Consider the following 15,324-nt stretch of genomic DNA (forward strand, 5'->3'; position numbering starts at 1 on the left):
CCGTATGTAACCATAATAACAGCGGTAATAATATCTTACTATTCCTATGTATTCCAGCATTGGCGGCGATTCTACTCTGGACCAGGTCACTACCTTACCAAGTAAGAAGAAAACAATTCCGCTGAAATAAAACAATAAGTCCTTTAATTGGCGCACCGGAGCGATCTATTGATGACATTTAATCTATTTATATTTTACTGGTCGGTTTATGCTGACGGTGCAATAATACTGCTGTACGTTACTGCTAGGTAATGCTATTCAGTCTATTTATATGGCATTTAATCGGTAACGTGTAATGTATGAGAACCCATTGTGCTATGTAAGTATAGAGCAGAGGCGGCTGAGCATATAGATATGTCTCCAAGCGGTGTGATTACAGCCAGATAAACAATGTTATAAAAAGTGTCGCCAACATTCTGCCTAATTATTGTGCGATTTTATAGTCTCTCCCTTCAGACAGCTCTAATGCACCATTGTCACTCGCCCTACTGCAACTTTTGCTAAATACATCGCTTAATACTATTATTTTCATTGCACTTTGGTTTCAGTGCTATCCTTTATCCACCTTATGGGGCATAGCTAATCTGTGTCATATCCAAGGGCCACAAACATAAATAAGTCTGGTTGAATGGCGCAGGGGTAAGCCGCAAATATTAAGTATCACCTGAATGTATCAGGAAGAGACCGCAGCAGGAATCTCAGATCCCTGATGTGATCCCTCCTGCACCGCCGCTGGCCGCATCCACCATAGGTTATTTTGGGGATGCAAAACTGCCCAATGTATCAACAATTCCCTGTCCCTGTGCACGGCTGCAAATACAATCACAGCCGTGCACACAGGGGGGAAACCATTCGCAATCACTCACCGTCAAACGGTTTTCCACCTGTTCGCAGCGGCGAGTAAGTGTAGACTTACTGAATGCTGCGATGGCCATGGGGAGATCAAGGCTGGTGGTGACATCCGTAGCCTTCCTTCCACACGACCGGGCCATCTGCATTTTTAGGCACCACTCCCCGGGTTGCCGCCTACAGAGAGGGAAGGGCACAGGCCACTCATTCTGCCCGCCGACTGCCAATGCTGTGCTGCCTGCATTGAATGAAGCTCACTGCTCCCAGAGTGCAGGCTTCTTCACCTCCGGATGCTGGCAGCCAATTAAAACGCAGCACCGGCAGGTGAGCCAATAAGAGCTCGCGCTCTGGCAGCCGGTGTGATTGGCTGCTGGACTGTAAGCCCAGATTGGCTTACAAGTCAGTGCCATATTTTAAATGGCTGCCAAAGTCCAGAGGTGAAGAAGTCTGCACTCCAGGAGCAGTGGGCTTCGTTCAGCGCAGGCAGCACAATGGAAGGGGAGTGGGGGAGCCTGCGCTTTGCTCTGCCCCCCCAAGAGAGCCAGGCATTAAGTGGTGGGAGGGGGGCCCAGTCCATATTGCCCATTTCCGGTTAGGGATATTTACCAGTACTTAGATATTGAGGTCTTTCAGTCCTTCAGCGAGGTGACTCACAGTGGTTTTGACTGTGGATCCATAGCTGTAGAGATGATAATGGCCAGAGCTGGTACATAAAATGCAGTCCTAATTTAGAGGGTCTGGAGGAGTCTTCGTAGAAGGTGCAAATAAGCTTTTAAATGGTTGAGCGAAACGCGTTGATGTCCTTATCTCGGGGTCTCTCTTTATTTTAAAGATATTCTTCTGGAGTTCAACCCTTTTCTCACTGGATACTCAACGGAAAATGGAAGTAGCGCCGCTCACAACTCGTTCCTGAATGAAGCCGTCCCTGGGGCCAAAGCCTAGTAAGAGTTCTCCTTTATACCCATCAATATTACATTGATACTATTAGCAGACATGTTGCTGTAGACACCTTTTCTCTATCGTATAATTATCACCTGTGTCTTTCATACAGATAACGTAGATGTAATTAGTCACTAATGTCTCACTTTTGTCATTTGAGCAGCTTTCAGCTTAGAAGCTGCCCAGTGTGTATGGCCAGGCAATGAGCGGTGAGCGCTGATGGATGCTCCATCGCTGGCGGTTTTACCAGCACACTGAACGGCTTTCCATAGTGTTCTGCTACAGAAAGGCATTCACAGCGGTGAAAATCGCTTGGCAGGGGGGAAATTGCTCAGTGTGTACGCACCTTAAGTGTGATATTAAATATACAATACTAGGTGATTCATTGCGCCCTGCGGGTGCTCTTCACACCATCGTATGGGGCTCCACCCCCTTAACCTGTGAACGCCTTTATTGCGTGAAATATGGTTTGTATTATATGGATTCTCTGCATTGCTGGGCAGGTGCAGCAGGTTGTGGAGGTCCATGTGCGGGGATACTGTGATAGGTGAGTGGCAGGTGCGGGGCGGCAGCAGGTGGTGGAGCAGCGGGTGCGGGGATCGTGCAGCTGTGAGCATAAAGGGCAGCCTCAGAACATAGCAGGTGTGCACTTGCAAGAAGCCTCCAGGGACACCTCACCCTCCTCACATCAATACTGCCTGATCCCCAGGGACTTGACTCTGCTTCCCATGTATCCCTGCATCCCGCACATCCCTGCTCTGGGCTCCCTATACCGGAGGCCGCCTCTCCACGGCCCAGTAGCCATGCAGTCTCATGCAGCCGCCTGTCTTGGGTCCTTCTCTCTGTCCTCAGCGTGGCACGGTGTCCCCGCCAGCGTCTCCAATGTGCGGGTGTGGACCTCCAGTGTCCTAGCGTGGTGTCCCTGGCAGCGTCTCATGGCTGGGGAAAGTGCCGCCGCAGTCCTGCAGCCGCCTGTCCTCCGTGTCCGCCTATCCTCTGGGGTAAGCAGGCAGCAGAGAAAGCAGCTCCCATCGTGCGTTTCCCCCCTGGGCATGCCTATTACTGGCCTCGCCAGGCTTCTTCTCTGAGTCCAGCCTGTAGGCTGGCTGCGAGCAGACTACAGTGAAGGGAGGCAACATGGGTGGGGAGGGGCGATCGCGGCAAGTGCTGCGCTGATAGGCTATTAGCCCCGATCTGTCACTCTGACTCCGCCCGGCGTTATACACACAGATCTAGGCTAATCTATAGGAGATAATACAATGCACCAGGTCATGTGAGGATCTCTCATACAGTCCTGTACTTTGTCCAACTGTCTTATCTCATTGCTCAGCTGATCACAGTGTATAGAACGGATACGGTTTACAGCATGTTTGGGCTGGGGGCAGGTGGCATTTATGGGCTCGATAGGCAGCAAATGTATGCTGAATCAGGCCCAAAGTACATGGAGATAAAGTGCCAACCAACAAGCTGCTAACTGTCATTTGGCTACTACTTTATCTCCATCCACTTTTTTGGGGACACAGTTATCTAGTATATATGCAATGAATATTATTTAATAAGCGCCCTGTTGTAATATTTTTGCACTGGATTGTTTTGTCCATATCCTTAATTTGTAAATTATAAGGATTCAATATCACCATCACGTTCTGATACGGAGGAGAATACTCTGTATGATAGGTCTATTGGAGGTTCCTATATGCATAGTCTGGTGCGGAGTCACCCTGGATCCCTCTGGAGGAGTAGGCCGCTGCCTAGGAACAGCCGACTATTGCTATCTGTGATGTCACTAGTGCACTGGAGAGCACAGATTCCCAACCACTAGTGTTAGCACCAAATCTTTTGTTTTTTGTTTAGTAGAACCACTGAGCAAGTTACAGAAGCACCATTTGGCTCTCACTCCATTTTTGGGGATTGTTTTATTAGTAAATAAGTAATGTTTTTGAGTTATTTGTGTTCTCGAAAAGTGTCAGTCACTGACGTTACCTCATGTCCTGTGTTACAGTGATATGCTCACCCAAGTCCGAGCCCTGATTGACCAGATGAGCCAAGACAAGGTGAGGCACTCATAGAATTCGGCATTGGCGAAGGGGCATATAAACACCCAAGGGGGACCAAATGCAGGCTACTTCCTTTGAGCCCCTCCCCTACAAATTATTGTTAGATTGTAGCGCTCAGCGCCTGTCTCCATACACTGTCTAGTGTAAGGCTCACAGTCTGCCTTGTCCCCTTGCAGCAACGTAGCTAGGCGTCACCCTGAGTGACAGCTCGCTTAAGCGTATAGCAGGGCAGAGACCCCTGACCCTGCTGGCAGCATTCCCTTTCCTGTTAGGAAGTCCCCGCGTAGTGTGTGCCTCAGAGAGAACGTGTGTGACTCCATCCATGCTGTTTGTAGCTCCACGTGCACCGGAGCGCGTAAGAGCAAGCCCCGCTGTAATCCCGTTACCAGCGTGACCTTAGCACAGGGAGATTCATCATCATTGGCAGCAGCGACGACTGGGAGAGATACCGCCAGCGTAAACCAGCTAATAGCCATTAACCCTGCATAAGCCAGACGCTACAGCTAAGTAACAACCAGACACTGTGATTGCCAATGTACCAGTTGTATTACTGCCTGAAGTTAACTGCATAAGTACTGTTGTATCCTACAAGCCTGCCACTTGAATAAATCCTACAGTTGGTTATATCTTCGGAGTGTGTCGTCTAACAACCACCCTGCACGTACTTATAGACACTCTGCCAATAGGTTATGGGCCCAGCACGTCACGTGCGCGAAGATTAACCCCCTAAAGACAAAGTGCTAGCGCAGTACATAAAAGAACACAAAGGAATTATTTCTGAATTGCCATTTGTGGAAGAGTTAACGAGAATGCACAGTACAGGGCATAGCATGAACTTTCCAAAGCTAAAAGGCTCAGAGAATTATACTACATGGAAGTTCGCTATGGAAATGCAGCTTAAGAGGGAGAAGCTATGGAAAGTCACAATAGCCCCAGGAGATAGTCCAAACCCAGAAGAGGTAGACAAGGCCATTGGCACAATAGGCCTGGCTGTGGAGCAGCATGTTTATTCTACTATCTGTGGGAAGGAGTCCGCTAAGGACATGTGGACAACTCTACAAGGTGCTTATGAGAATAAAGGCTTAATGAGAAGGATAAGTCTGAGACGCACGCTGTATGGAACAAAGCTGAATGCATGCAAGGACATGAACGATTATATTGATAAGATACTATCGATAGCTCAGCAATTGGCATGTGTAGGAGCAAAAGTGGATGAGGAAGAAGTGGCGATGGTAATGCTGCAGAACTTGACAGAAGAATTTGACTTTCTGGTTGTCGCACTAGAGTCAAATGAAACCAAGCTTACAACTGAAGTTGTGAGAGCCAAGCTACTACAGTTCCAAGAGAGAATCCACAAGGATGCCATAGCTGAGGGTTCTGCCTTAGTAGCAAAGGGTGCGAAACCCAAGAAATGCACGTTCAAATGTTATGTGTGCCACAAAGTAGGGCACAAGGCTTCAGAATGCAGGATGAAGAACACTAGTGGCATGCACAAGCGGCATGACAAGAAGAACGAGTCAACACTGAATGTAACAGACAAGCCAAGGAGGGATCTCTGGTACATGGACTCGGGAGCCTCTAGACACTTCAGCTGCAACAAGGAGTGGTTCAATTCTTTAACACAGTGTACACCCACAACAGTTACCGGGATTGGTGAAAAGGTCCTTACTGCATCAAATGTTGGGACAATCACAGTGAGACTAAGAATTGAGGGACAGACAGTAGTCACAGATATTCAAGACGTCCTGTATGTACCAGAATTGGGAAGTAACCTCATCGCTATCAGCGTACTCGAGGCAAAAGGCTACAGAGTCCAGTTTGCAAAGGGCAGGTGTATGGTGCATAATGAAAGAGGGACTGTAATTGCTTCAGCAACCCGATGCAACCAACTATACGTCCTAGACACAGATGAATGCGTAGCTTTGGCAGCCTCTGCTGAAAATGAGTCGATGGAACTCTGGCACAGACGTTTGGGACACTTAGGATATGATAATGTCCAGAAACTAGCTGATGGGATGGCAACAGGAATCACAGTGAAAGACACCGGAAGACCTGTGTGCGAGAGTTGCATAAAAGGCAAGCAGACCCGCAACCCATTTCCCAAGTCAGCAAGCAGAGCAGAATCAAAATTAGCTCTGGTGCACACAGATGTGTGCGGACCAATGGAAGAGGAGTCAACCAGTGGTTACAAATACTTCATGACTCTCATCGATGACGCCACAAGAATGACACACGTATACTTCATAAGGAAGAAAAGTGAGGTGATCAAGAAAATTGTGGAGTACAAGAACCTAGTGGAAACTCAGACGGGCCTAAAGCTAAAGGTCCTGAGATCCGACAATGGGGGAGAGTACGAAAATGGAGAAGTAACCGACTTCCTAAAAAGGCATGGCATAAAGCATCAGCTGACGATGGCCTATACGCCTGAACAGAATGGCGTAAGTGAAAGGGCGAACAGAACAATCGTTGAAAGAGCACGAGCGATGGTGAGTGATGCTGGCCTAGAGAAAAGTTTTTGGGCAGAAGCTGTATCTACTGCAGTATACCTGAAAAACAGAACACCTACAGTGGCCGTGAAAGGGAAAACCCCCTTAGAGGCCTGGTCTGGGAAGAAGCCAGACATCAGTCATCTCCGTGTCTTTGGGAGCAGAGCTTATGCGCATATACCAAAGGAGAAAAGGAAGAAACTTGACCCAAAATCAAGACAGTGCATATTGCTAGGCTATTGTGAGGAGAGCAAAGGGTACAGACTCTGGGATGCAGAGAACAGACGTCTTCTGAAATCAAGAGATGTGATATTTCAAGAAACAGCATCACCCACAAAAGCAAAGGAACAAGAAAAGCAAGCACTAGTAGAGGTGTGTGAAATAGAAAGCATACCTGAAACAGAAAATACTGAAGAAGGAAGCGAACCAACAAACAGAGCTTCTATAAGGAGAAACAAGGGCATACCAGCCAGAAGATATGAGGAAGAATATGCGAATATTGTTTTCAGTGAACCTCAGAGTATTCGAGAAGCGAAAGCGTGCAGTGATTGGGAGAAATGGAAATCTGCAATAGACACAGAGCTATCAGCACTGAGAGAGAACGATACTTGGACCATAGTAGATAGGCCAAGCAATCGCAAGACAGTCAAGAACAAGTGGGTCTTCTGCAAGAAGTTAAATTCAGACGGAGAAGTTGCCCGTTACAAAGCCCGTCTTGTTGCTAAGGGATACACACAGAGATCCGGAATTGACTATGGGGAGATATACTCACCTGTTGCGAGGTATAACACTCTCAGGTTAGTAATTGCAGTCGCCACCTTACAAGACTTACTGCTATACCAACTAGACTTCGACTCAGCGTTCCTAAATGGAGAGCTACTTGAAGAGATCTATATGGAATCACCAGATCATTATATTGAGGATGAACTTCAGACAGAAAAGGTGTGTCTTCTGAAGAAATCCATATACGGCCTGAAGCAGAGTGGTCGTTGCTGGTACATAAAATTGGACACAGTACTACTTGAAATGAATTTTATTAGATCAGAGACTGACCACTGCCTTTATCACAAAACTCTGGGAGAAAAGTTGTTCATCATAGCAGTCTATGTGGATGATATACTTATAGCAGGTCACGAAGATCACATTACAAGTGTGAGAGATCAACTAAAACAGAGATTCAAGTTGAAAGACTTAGGTCCAGCCAATCATCTGTTGGGCATGAGAATTGTTCAAAACTTGCAAAAGGGAACAGTCACAGTCGACCAACAAATGTACATCGAGGCAACAATCTTGAAGTATGGAATGGCAGACTCCAAGTCAGTAAATACACCAATTGACAAAAGCATCAAGATTACAAAAGGTATGTCACCAACCACACAAGAAGAAGCAGAGGAAATGCAAGATGTTCCTTACAAGAGCGTGGTTGGAAGTCTTATGTATGCAAGTATTGGAACCCGTCCAGACATCACTCATGCAGTCAGTCGGGTGAGCCAATTTGCAATAAATCCTGGAAGACAACACTGGATCGCAGTGAAGAGGATCCTGAGATACCTAAAAGGTACAAGTTCCTTGAAATTAAAATTCGCCAAGACAAGCAATTCAAATTTGAAAGTCTTCTGCGATGCCGACTGGGGAGCAGATGAAGATGATCGTCGTTCCCACACCGGTTACCTGTTCACACTGGCCGGAGCAGCAGTTAGTTGGGCGAGTAGAAAACAACCAACCGTTGCCCTCTCAACAACTGAGGCCGAATACATGGCTCTTACAGAGACATCAAAGGAAGCACTCTGGATCAAAGAGACTTTGTGTGAGTTAGGTCTACTTTATGAAGAAGAGACTATCAGTATCGCATGTGACAACAGGGGAGCAATAGATCTTTCCTGTACTACCAAGCATCATGGAAGGTCAAAACACATCGCGATAAGACACCACTTCATCAGAGAACTAGTGGAGGACAAGTCCATCGATGTTGAATACATTGCAAGTGAACAGAATGTTGCTGACATGCTCACTAAAGGACTGTCGTCAAACTTGCTTATTAAGTTCGTGAAGGACTGTGGACTTGTCTAAGTTCAAAATGTTGATTTGAAGTTTTTGATGTTCTGAATGTCTTTTCTCTCTAACCATATTTTCGGTTACAGGTATCACAAAAGGACAAAGCACTGTATTAAGTTCTTTTATGTAGCCGAAGACAGCCTTGAGCGAGGGGGAGTGTTAGATTGTAGCGCTCAGCGCCTGTCTCCATACACTGTCTAGTGTAAGGCTCACAGTCTGCCTTGTCCCCTTGCAGCAACGTAGCTAGGCGTCACCCTGAGTGACAGCTCGCTTAAGCGTATAGCAGGGCAGAGACCCCTGACCCTGCTGGCAGCGTTCCCTTTCCTGTTAGGAAGTCCCCGCGTAGTGTGTGCCTCAGAGAGAACGTGTGTGACTCCATCCATGCTGTTTGTAGCTCCACGTGCACCGGAGCGCGTAAGAGCAAGCCCCGCTGTAATCCCGTTACCAGCGTGACCTTAGCACAGGGAGATTCATCATCATTGGCAGCAGCGACGACTGGGAGAGATACCGCCAGCGTAAACCAGCTAATAGCCATTAACCCTGCATAAGCCAGACGCTACAGCTAAGTAACAACCAGACACTGTGATTGCCAATGTACCAGTTGTATTACTGCCTGAAGTTAACTGCATAAGTACTGTTGTATCCTACAAGCCTGCCACTTGAATAAATCCTACAGTTGGTTATATCTTCGGAGTGTGTCGTCTAACAACCACCCTGCACGTACTTATAGACACTCTGCCAATAATTATCCTGTGCTTGTAGGTGGCTGCCGCCTCTGCTGCCATGTCATCCTTCCCAGAGATATTCACACCAGAGCCTTTGCTTTCACTGTGGGACACCATTTTCCTGAAGATGTCCCTGCGAACATGGCACAGCGGAGGGGATGGCACCCACTAGCCAGCACATGGTAGTTATACTATAGTGTGCAGGGTAAATGGTACAGGACCCCTTGGGATGTCAGGGCCATCTGCACCTTACATCCTGCCCCCATTGCAAAATACGCCTATGTATCTAAGGTTAATGGAGCTCAAAATGGCCGCTGCTCTTCCATTTTGTGCAAGTGCATCTAGATTTCAGCCATGTGGGCTTGCAAAGTCTGATGGCGGGAGCAGATGTTGGCACAGGCACATGGGAGGAGTTGAGTAACGCAGTGTAGGCATCGGGGAACCTTGTTTGGCAGAGCCGTGCACGGTGCAGATGGAAGTGTCTAATTTTCCTGTGGAGTGGGGTTAAGTAAATGAGAGAACTGGGTATGCAAGGAAAAGGTTGACATGTAATTGTTCGACACAGGAAAATGTCAACATGAGGGGTTTTGTTTTTTTACTTTTACTGTTCCTGTGGCGACACTGTATTATTGTACCATGTGACCTAGGATGGAGGAACAGGTGAAGTAAGAACAAGTCGGTTTTAAAAAAACAAATCATGAAAAACTCATGTCGACCTTTTCGTGTGTCAATCATTAACGTGTCAGCATTTTGATTGTGTTGACGTTTTGTCAATGTCCACCATAAAAAGCTTCTCACAAGACTTCCACCTGTAATAAAGGCCCAATGTCCCCTCAAACGCATAAATTACCAGTATTTCAGGAGAAAAACATTTTTTTTAGTTTAATATAAGGGTTGGAGTAAAGTGGACGGAGGGAGATAAATAACTTCCTGAGAATCCAAAGACGCGCAATGCTCTTTCGTTCAAATCCTTATATTTATGTATTACAGGTAATATAATATAATAATGTTTTTCTATTTTTTTTTTTGCAGAGAATAAACGTAGAAAATGACTGGAAAGTGATCACGTTGTTAGTTGGCGCCAACGACCTGTGTGCTTTCTGTACCGACAGCGTAAGTCATCGTATACTACTATATGTGGACAGTGCGTGAAGGCTGATCCTACAGTACTGCCTAATGTTCATTATACAAAGGATAAAGGGCCAATTCAGACCTGTGTATACTCGCACCCTAGCGAAAAGGTAAATGATGCCCGCATAATGCCCTCCACAAGGTAGGGAGTGGCTTCCTACAAAAGACACCAAGACATGGAGCTCCTCAGCGCTACCTCCGGAATTTTCTTGATTCCCTTAATATAAGTGGGGGGAGAGTGGTGCTCTCCAATCGTGTAGGGGAAAGATAAAACAACACAATTTCCTCATTAATATAGATCTGTGTATAGCATTCCACAAATAGTGAATCCTAGAGTGACTCACCCAGTCCAGCTAGGAGGTGTTCCTGTAACAGTTTCTTTTCAAGTTGTCAACACATAAAATAAAAAATACGAAAACTCACCATGGGGCAGTGCCCTATTTTCATCCAAAGGTTTCTTTTTATTTCATCATCCAAAAAGCCAGGACCATATGGGTAATCCATTAAAAACAGGACATCCACCCTCCCACAGCACCGGACGTTCCTCTCCCACCCGGAATGAGAGAAGTAAAGTCCAGGTCGGGCGCAGATGACAACACGCCAGTGGATGATGGGGGTTCAGTCCAGAGTATAAAAACGTTCCTTAACACCAACGCGTTTCGAACTATTAAAGTTCTTCCTCAGGGTGTGGAGTATGATTTCAAAGTTATCACCTATGAGACAATTCAGTGGAATATGAAGTGATGAAGTACATTCTATCGAAAGATACCTACGTCCATATGGACCTTTTGTGCGGGTCAGACGAGCGTGAATACGTTAGCCGACTTGCGGCTCATAGACCGGAAGTGCGTCATACCGGAAGTAACGATGACACGCGTGGAACGCAAGATGCGCTCCAAAAGTGAGATCAAGACTTCCGGACACGGCATTCTGAGGTGGCAATTAAGGAACATATGAAATGGAATGAATTTTAAACGGCAGATGAAGCTTTGATGATGTTTTAGATGATTGTGTTTATAATTGTATATATGTATTTAGATGTTTTTTCTGATTGTGTATTAGTAGATGAGATTTTAGAATAAAAATCAGCGGGAATTCTATAGTTTATGTAGAAAGATGTTCAGCGTTGATGCCAGGTTTTAGTTAACCCCCGGGACATGTTAGGGATAAATACCCCACCGAGTGTACTTTGAAATCATACTCCACACCCTGAGGAAGAACTTTAATAGTTCGAAACGCGTTGGTGTTAAGGAACGTTTTTATACTCTGGACTGAACCCCCATCCACTGGCGTGTTGTCATCTGCACCCGACCTGGACTTTACTTCTCTCATTCCGGGTGGGAGAGGAACGTCCGGTGCTGTGGGAGGGTGGATGTCCTGTTTTTAATGGAATAAAAGTCTTCATTTTCTGGATTACCCATATGGTCCTGGCTTTTTGGATGATGAAATAAAAAGAAACCTTTGGATGAAAATAGGGCACTGCCCCATGGTGAGTTTTCGTATTTTTTATTATATGTGTTGACAACTTGAAAAGAAACTGTTACGGGAACATCTCCTAGCTGGACTGGGTGAGTCACTCTAGGATTCACTATTTGTGGAATGCTTCACACAGATCTATATTAATGAGGAAATTGTGTTGTTTTATCTTTCCCCTACACGATTGGAGAGTACCACTCTCCCCCACTTATATTGAGGGAATCCAGAAAATTCCGGAGGTAGCGCTGAGGAGCTCCATGTCTTGGTGTCTTTTAGTGTAATATTTTGGGTTTGGTATCCCAATTTTTGTGGTTATTCCCAATTTCCCAGCAGCAACCTCTTTGTGAGCGCAAGTAACTTTAGTCAATCTTGTATTAAGTGGCTTCCTACAGTTACACTTATTTTATGATGATTTGTGAGATAGAGGATCAGGAGATTCTCAGATGGTGCGAGGGTTCTAGAAGTCAAGTTACTGCACTGTGGCCCCACCTACCTCACTGCGGACACACACACAAGGAACATATAGACGTAAGGTTGACCCATACATCACTGACTCCTATGTACTTTCCCCCCCACAGAATGCATTTTCTGCAGTGAATTACATCAGCCACATCCGGGAGGCTCTGGACCTGCTCTACAATGAGGTTGGTTGATAATGAACGTTCCTGGAGAAGAGATGTTTGGTAAATGACAATGTGGGGAGATGCTGTCACAGTGTAATTACCCAAATATGATATAAACTGGTCAACTGAAGGTCACCTGTGATAGGTCCACATGATCCTGGGCATGATAATGGTTAAAGGTCTATAGTGAGAGATGGAGGAGGTGTGGCCAGTATTGTGTGGGTGTGGCCACCAGGGGCGTGACTAGGGGTTCTGGTGCCACCCCAAAAAAGCAAACAAATAATAAACCGCTATGCAGATAGAGAAAGGTTAGGTGGCCACAAGGCCTTTGAGCTCTTTTGCACCACCAGCCATGTACCCGGTGCTGTACTCTGTGCCTAACCTCTCTGCACATGATACGGAGGACTCAAACATGTCTACTGTACAGGAGATCCCCCCCCCCCTAGGGGCCCCCAGGGATCACATCTTATTATCGGGCATTATGTACAGTGTATGTAATCTCTGCATCCCAGGTACCCAGGGCCTTTGTGAATCTGGTGGAGGTGATGGATATACTCCCCCTGAGAGAGGCGGTGCTGGATAGCCGAGTGCCGTGTCCCACGGTTATTACAAAGTAAGTGCCAGCGCGGGAGAAGATCCTGCTTATTCCTTATACTCAGTGAGTCAGATGCTACCTGCACGCAATGCCGATATGATTACAATGCCGATATGATTACAATGCCGATATGATTACAATGCCGATATGATTACAATGCCGATATGATTACAATACCGATATGATTACAATGCTGATATGATTACAATGCCGATATGATTACAATGCCGATATGATTACAATGCCGATATGCGTACAATGCCGATATGATTACAATGCCGATATGATTACAATGCCGATATGATTACAATGCTGATATGCGTACAATACCGATATGATTACAATGCCGATATTCATGCAGTGCCGATATGATTACAATACTGATATGCACGCAATGCTGATATGATTACAATGCCGATATGATTACAATACCGATATGATTACAATGCCGATATGCGTACAATACCGATATGATTACAATGCCGATATGATTACAATGCCGATATGCACGCAATGCCGATATGATTACAATGCCAATATGATTACAATGCCGATATGATTACAATGCCGATATGCACGCAATGCCGATATGATTACAATGCCGATATGATTACAATGCCGACATGGGCCCTTATTCTGATCGGTGCGGATATTCCCGCATTCTTACGGAGCGGTCCGCACGCCACGGTGTTTTGCCGCATGCGGCCATCGTCCGTAGAAACGCCCACGTGTCCTCCGCATTCGGACGGACTCACTCTTTAAGAACAGGGCGTGTTTACGGACGACATACAAACCATGCGTGTGCGGGAGAAACACTCCGATTCTGCACGGTATTACAGAGTATTACAGAGTATGCTCGGGAATACCGCATCCGAACGGGAGCCAAGCGGTGCTACCGCACGTAAGCGGAGTATTTACGCCAAACAACCCACTATTATGTATCTTCTGCAATACATCACATGACCCACTTATTCAATTACCTATCCTCATAAAAAACTGCTTATTTGGAATTGGAATCAATTAGATGCCAATATATCCTTACAAGCATGCCTAACACATGCATTGCACACATTAACCCTTACAGCAATTGAAGTGCAATGGTTTCAATTAAAGCACTGACAAGCGTCCTATTAGTGAGTAATGAGTAAAGGAGTCGATTCTATTGGGTTCAGGTGTTAATGCTTGTAGTCATTAGGCGTACGTTCGCCTACCGCATGAACGAGTGGTGTCCGCAAAGCAATAGTACACTTGTGGACACCGCACATTTCTTCCCTTTTTGATCGCGTGCATTCGGAGTGCTATCCGAATGTACGCCCCCCAACATAAGTGTACTCCCCCGTGTCCGCCCATGTTTCCGCCCCGTTTTGCCCACTTTGAAACTACGCCCATGTGTCATTCCGCATGACGCCCATAATACGCCCATATTTCCCGACTGATTGCGGGGAACAGTTTTGTACGGGATTTGGCCGAACAGGTACGGAGTCAAGGCGTGGCACATGCGCGTTGCGTTCTCCACGCATGCGCAGACGCCGTAAAGACGCGATCCGAAAGTATGCGGTAAAGTACGCGTCAATCAGAATAAGGGCCATGATTACAATGCCGATATGCACGCAATGCCGATATGATTACAATGCCGATATGATTACAATGCCGATATGATTACAATGCCGACATGATTACAATGACGATATGCACGCAAAGCCGATATGATTACAATGCCAATATTCATGCAATACCGATATGCCTACAATATGATATGATTACAATGCCGATATGATTACAATGCCGATATGATTACAATGCCGATATGATTACAATGCCGACATGATTACAATGCCGATATGATTACAATGCCGATATGATTACAATGCCGATATGATTACAATGCCGACATGATTACAATGCCGATATGCACGCAAAGCCGATATGATTACAATGCCAATATTCATGCAATACCGATATGCCTACAATATGATATGATTACAATGCCGATATGATTACAATGCCGATATGATTACAATACCAATATGCATGCAATGCCGATATGCCTACAATACCGATATGCACGCAATGCCAGTTCTGATATACTTGCAGTACTGATATGCACGCAGTTGGCCAATGTTGGAAGCACTGATCACGTGTCCAGGACGCGCTGCGCATGCATCACTATGGTTACCACGTTAAATTTACTAAGACGAAAGTTCTATTGGAGATTGGATGTTGCTCATAGCAACCAACCAGATTCTATCTATTATCTTCTAGATTAGAAGGTGCTAAATCTATAAGGAGTAGAATGATTGGTTGCTATGGGCAACATCCCGTCTTCAATAGAACTCCTACCTTAGTAAATTTACCCCAGGGTGTGTGACTATCCGTGTGCGCTGCCGG

General features: G+C 45.9%; 1 protein-coding gene across 1 annotated transcript in view; it reads left to right on the plus strand.

Annotated features, from left to right (window-relative positions):
• Nucleotides 1-15,324, plus strand: part of LOC146062844 (phospholipase B1, membrane-associated-like) — a 109,525-nt gene that overhangs the window by 65,490 nt on the left and 28,711 nt on the right. Inside the window, exons 33-38 of the mRNA XM_083174850.1 lie at nt 58-101; nt 1,682-1,790; nt 3,791-3,842; nt 10,144-10,224; nt 12,297-12,362; nt 12,854-12,954. Of these exons, the coding sequence (XP_083030976.1) occupies nt 58-101; nt 1,682-1,790; nt 3,791-3,842; nt 10,144-10,224; nt 12,297-12,362; nt 12,854-12,954 (453 nt within the window). The remainder of the gene's footprint in view (nt 1-57; nt 102-1,681; nt 1,791-3,790; nt 3,843-10,143; nt 10,225-12,296; nt 12,363-12,853; nt 12,955-15,324) is intronic.

The sequence above is a fragment of the Crinia signifera genome, chromosome 3 (assembly GCF_055691185.1).
Source record: "Crinia signifera chromosome 3, ASM5569118v1, whole genome shotgun sequence".
Taxonomy (NCBI): Eukaryota; Metazoa; Chordata; class Amphibia; order Anura; family Myobatrachidae; genus Crinia; species Crinia signifera.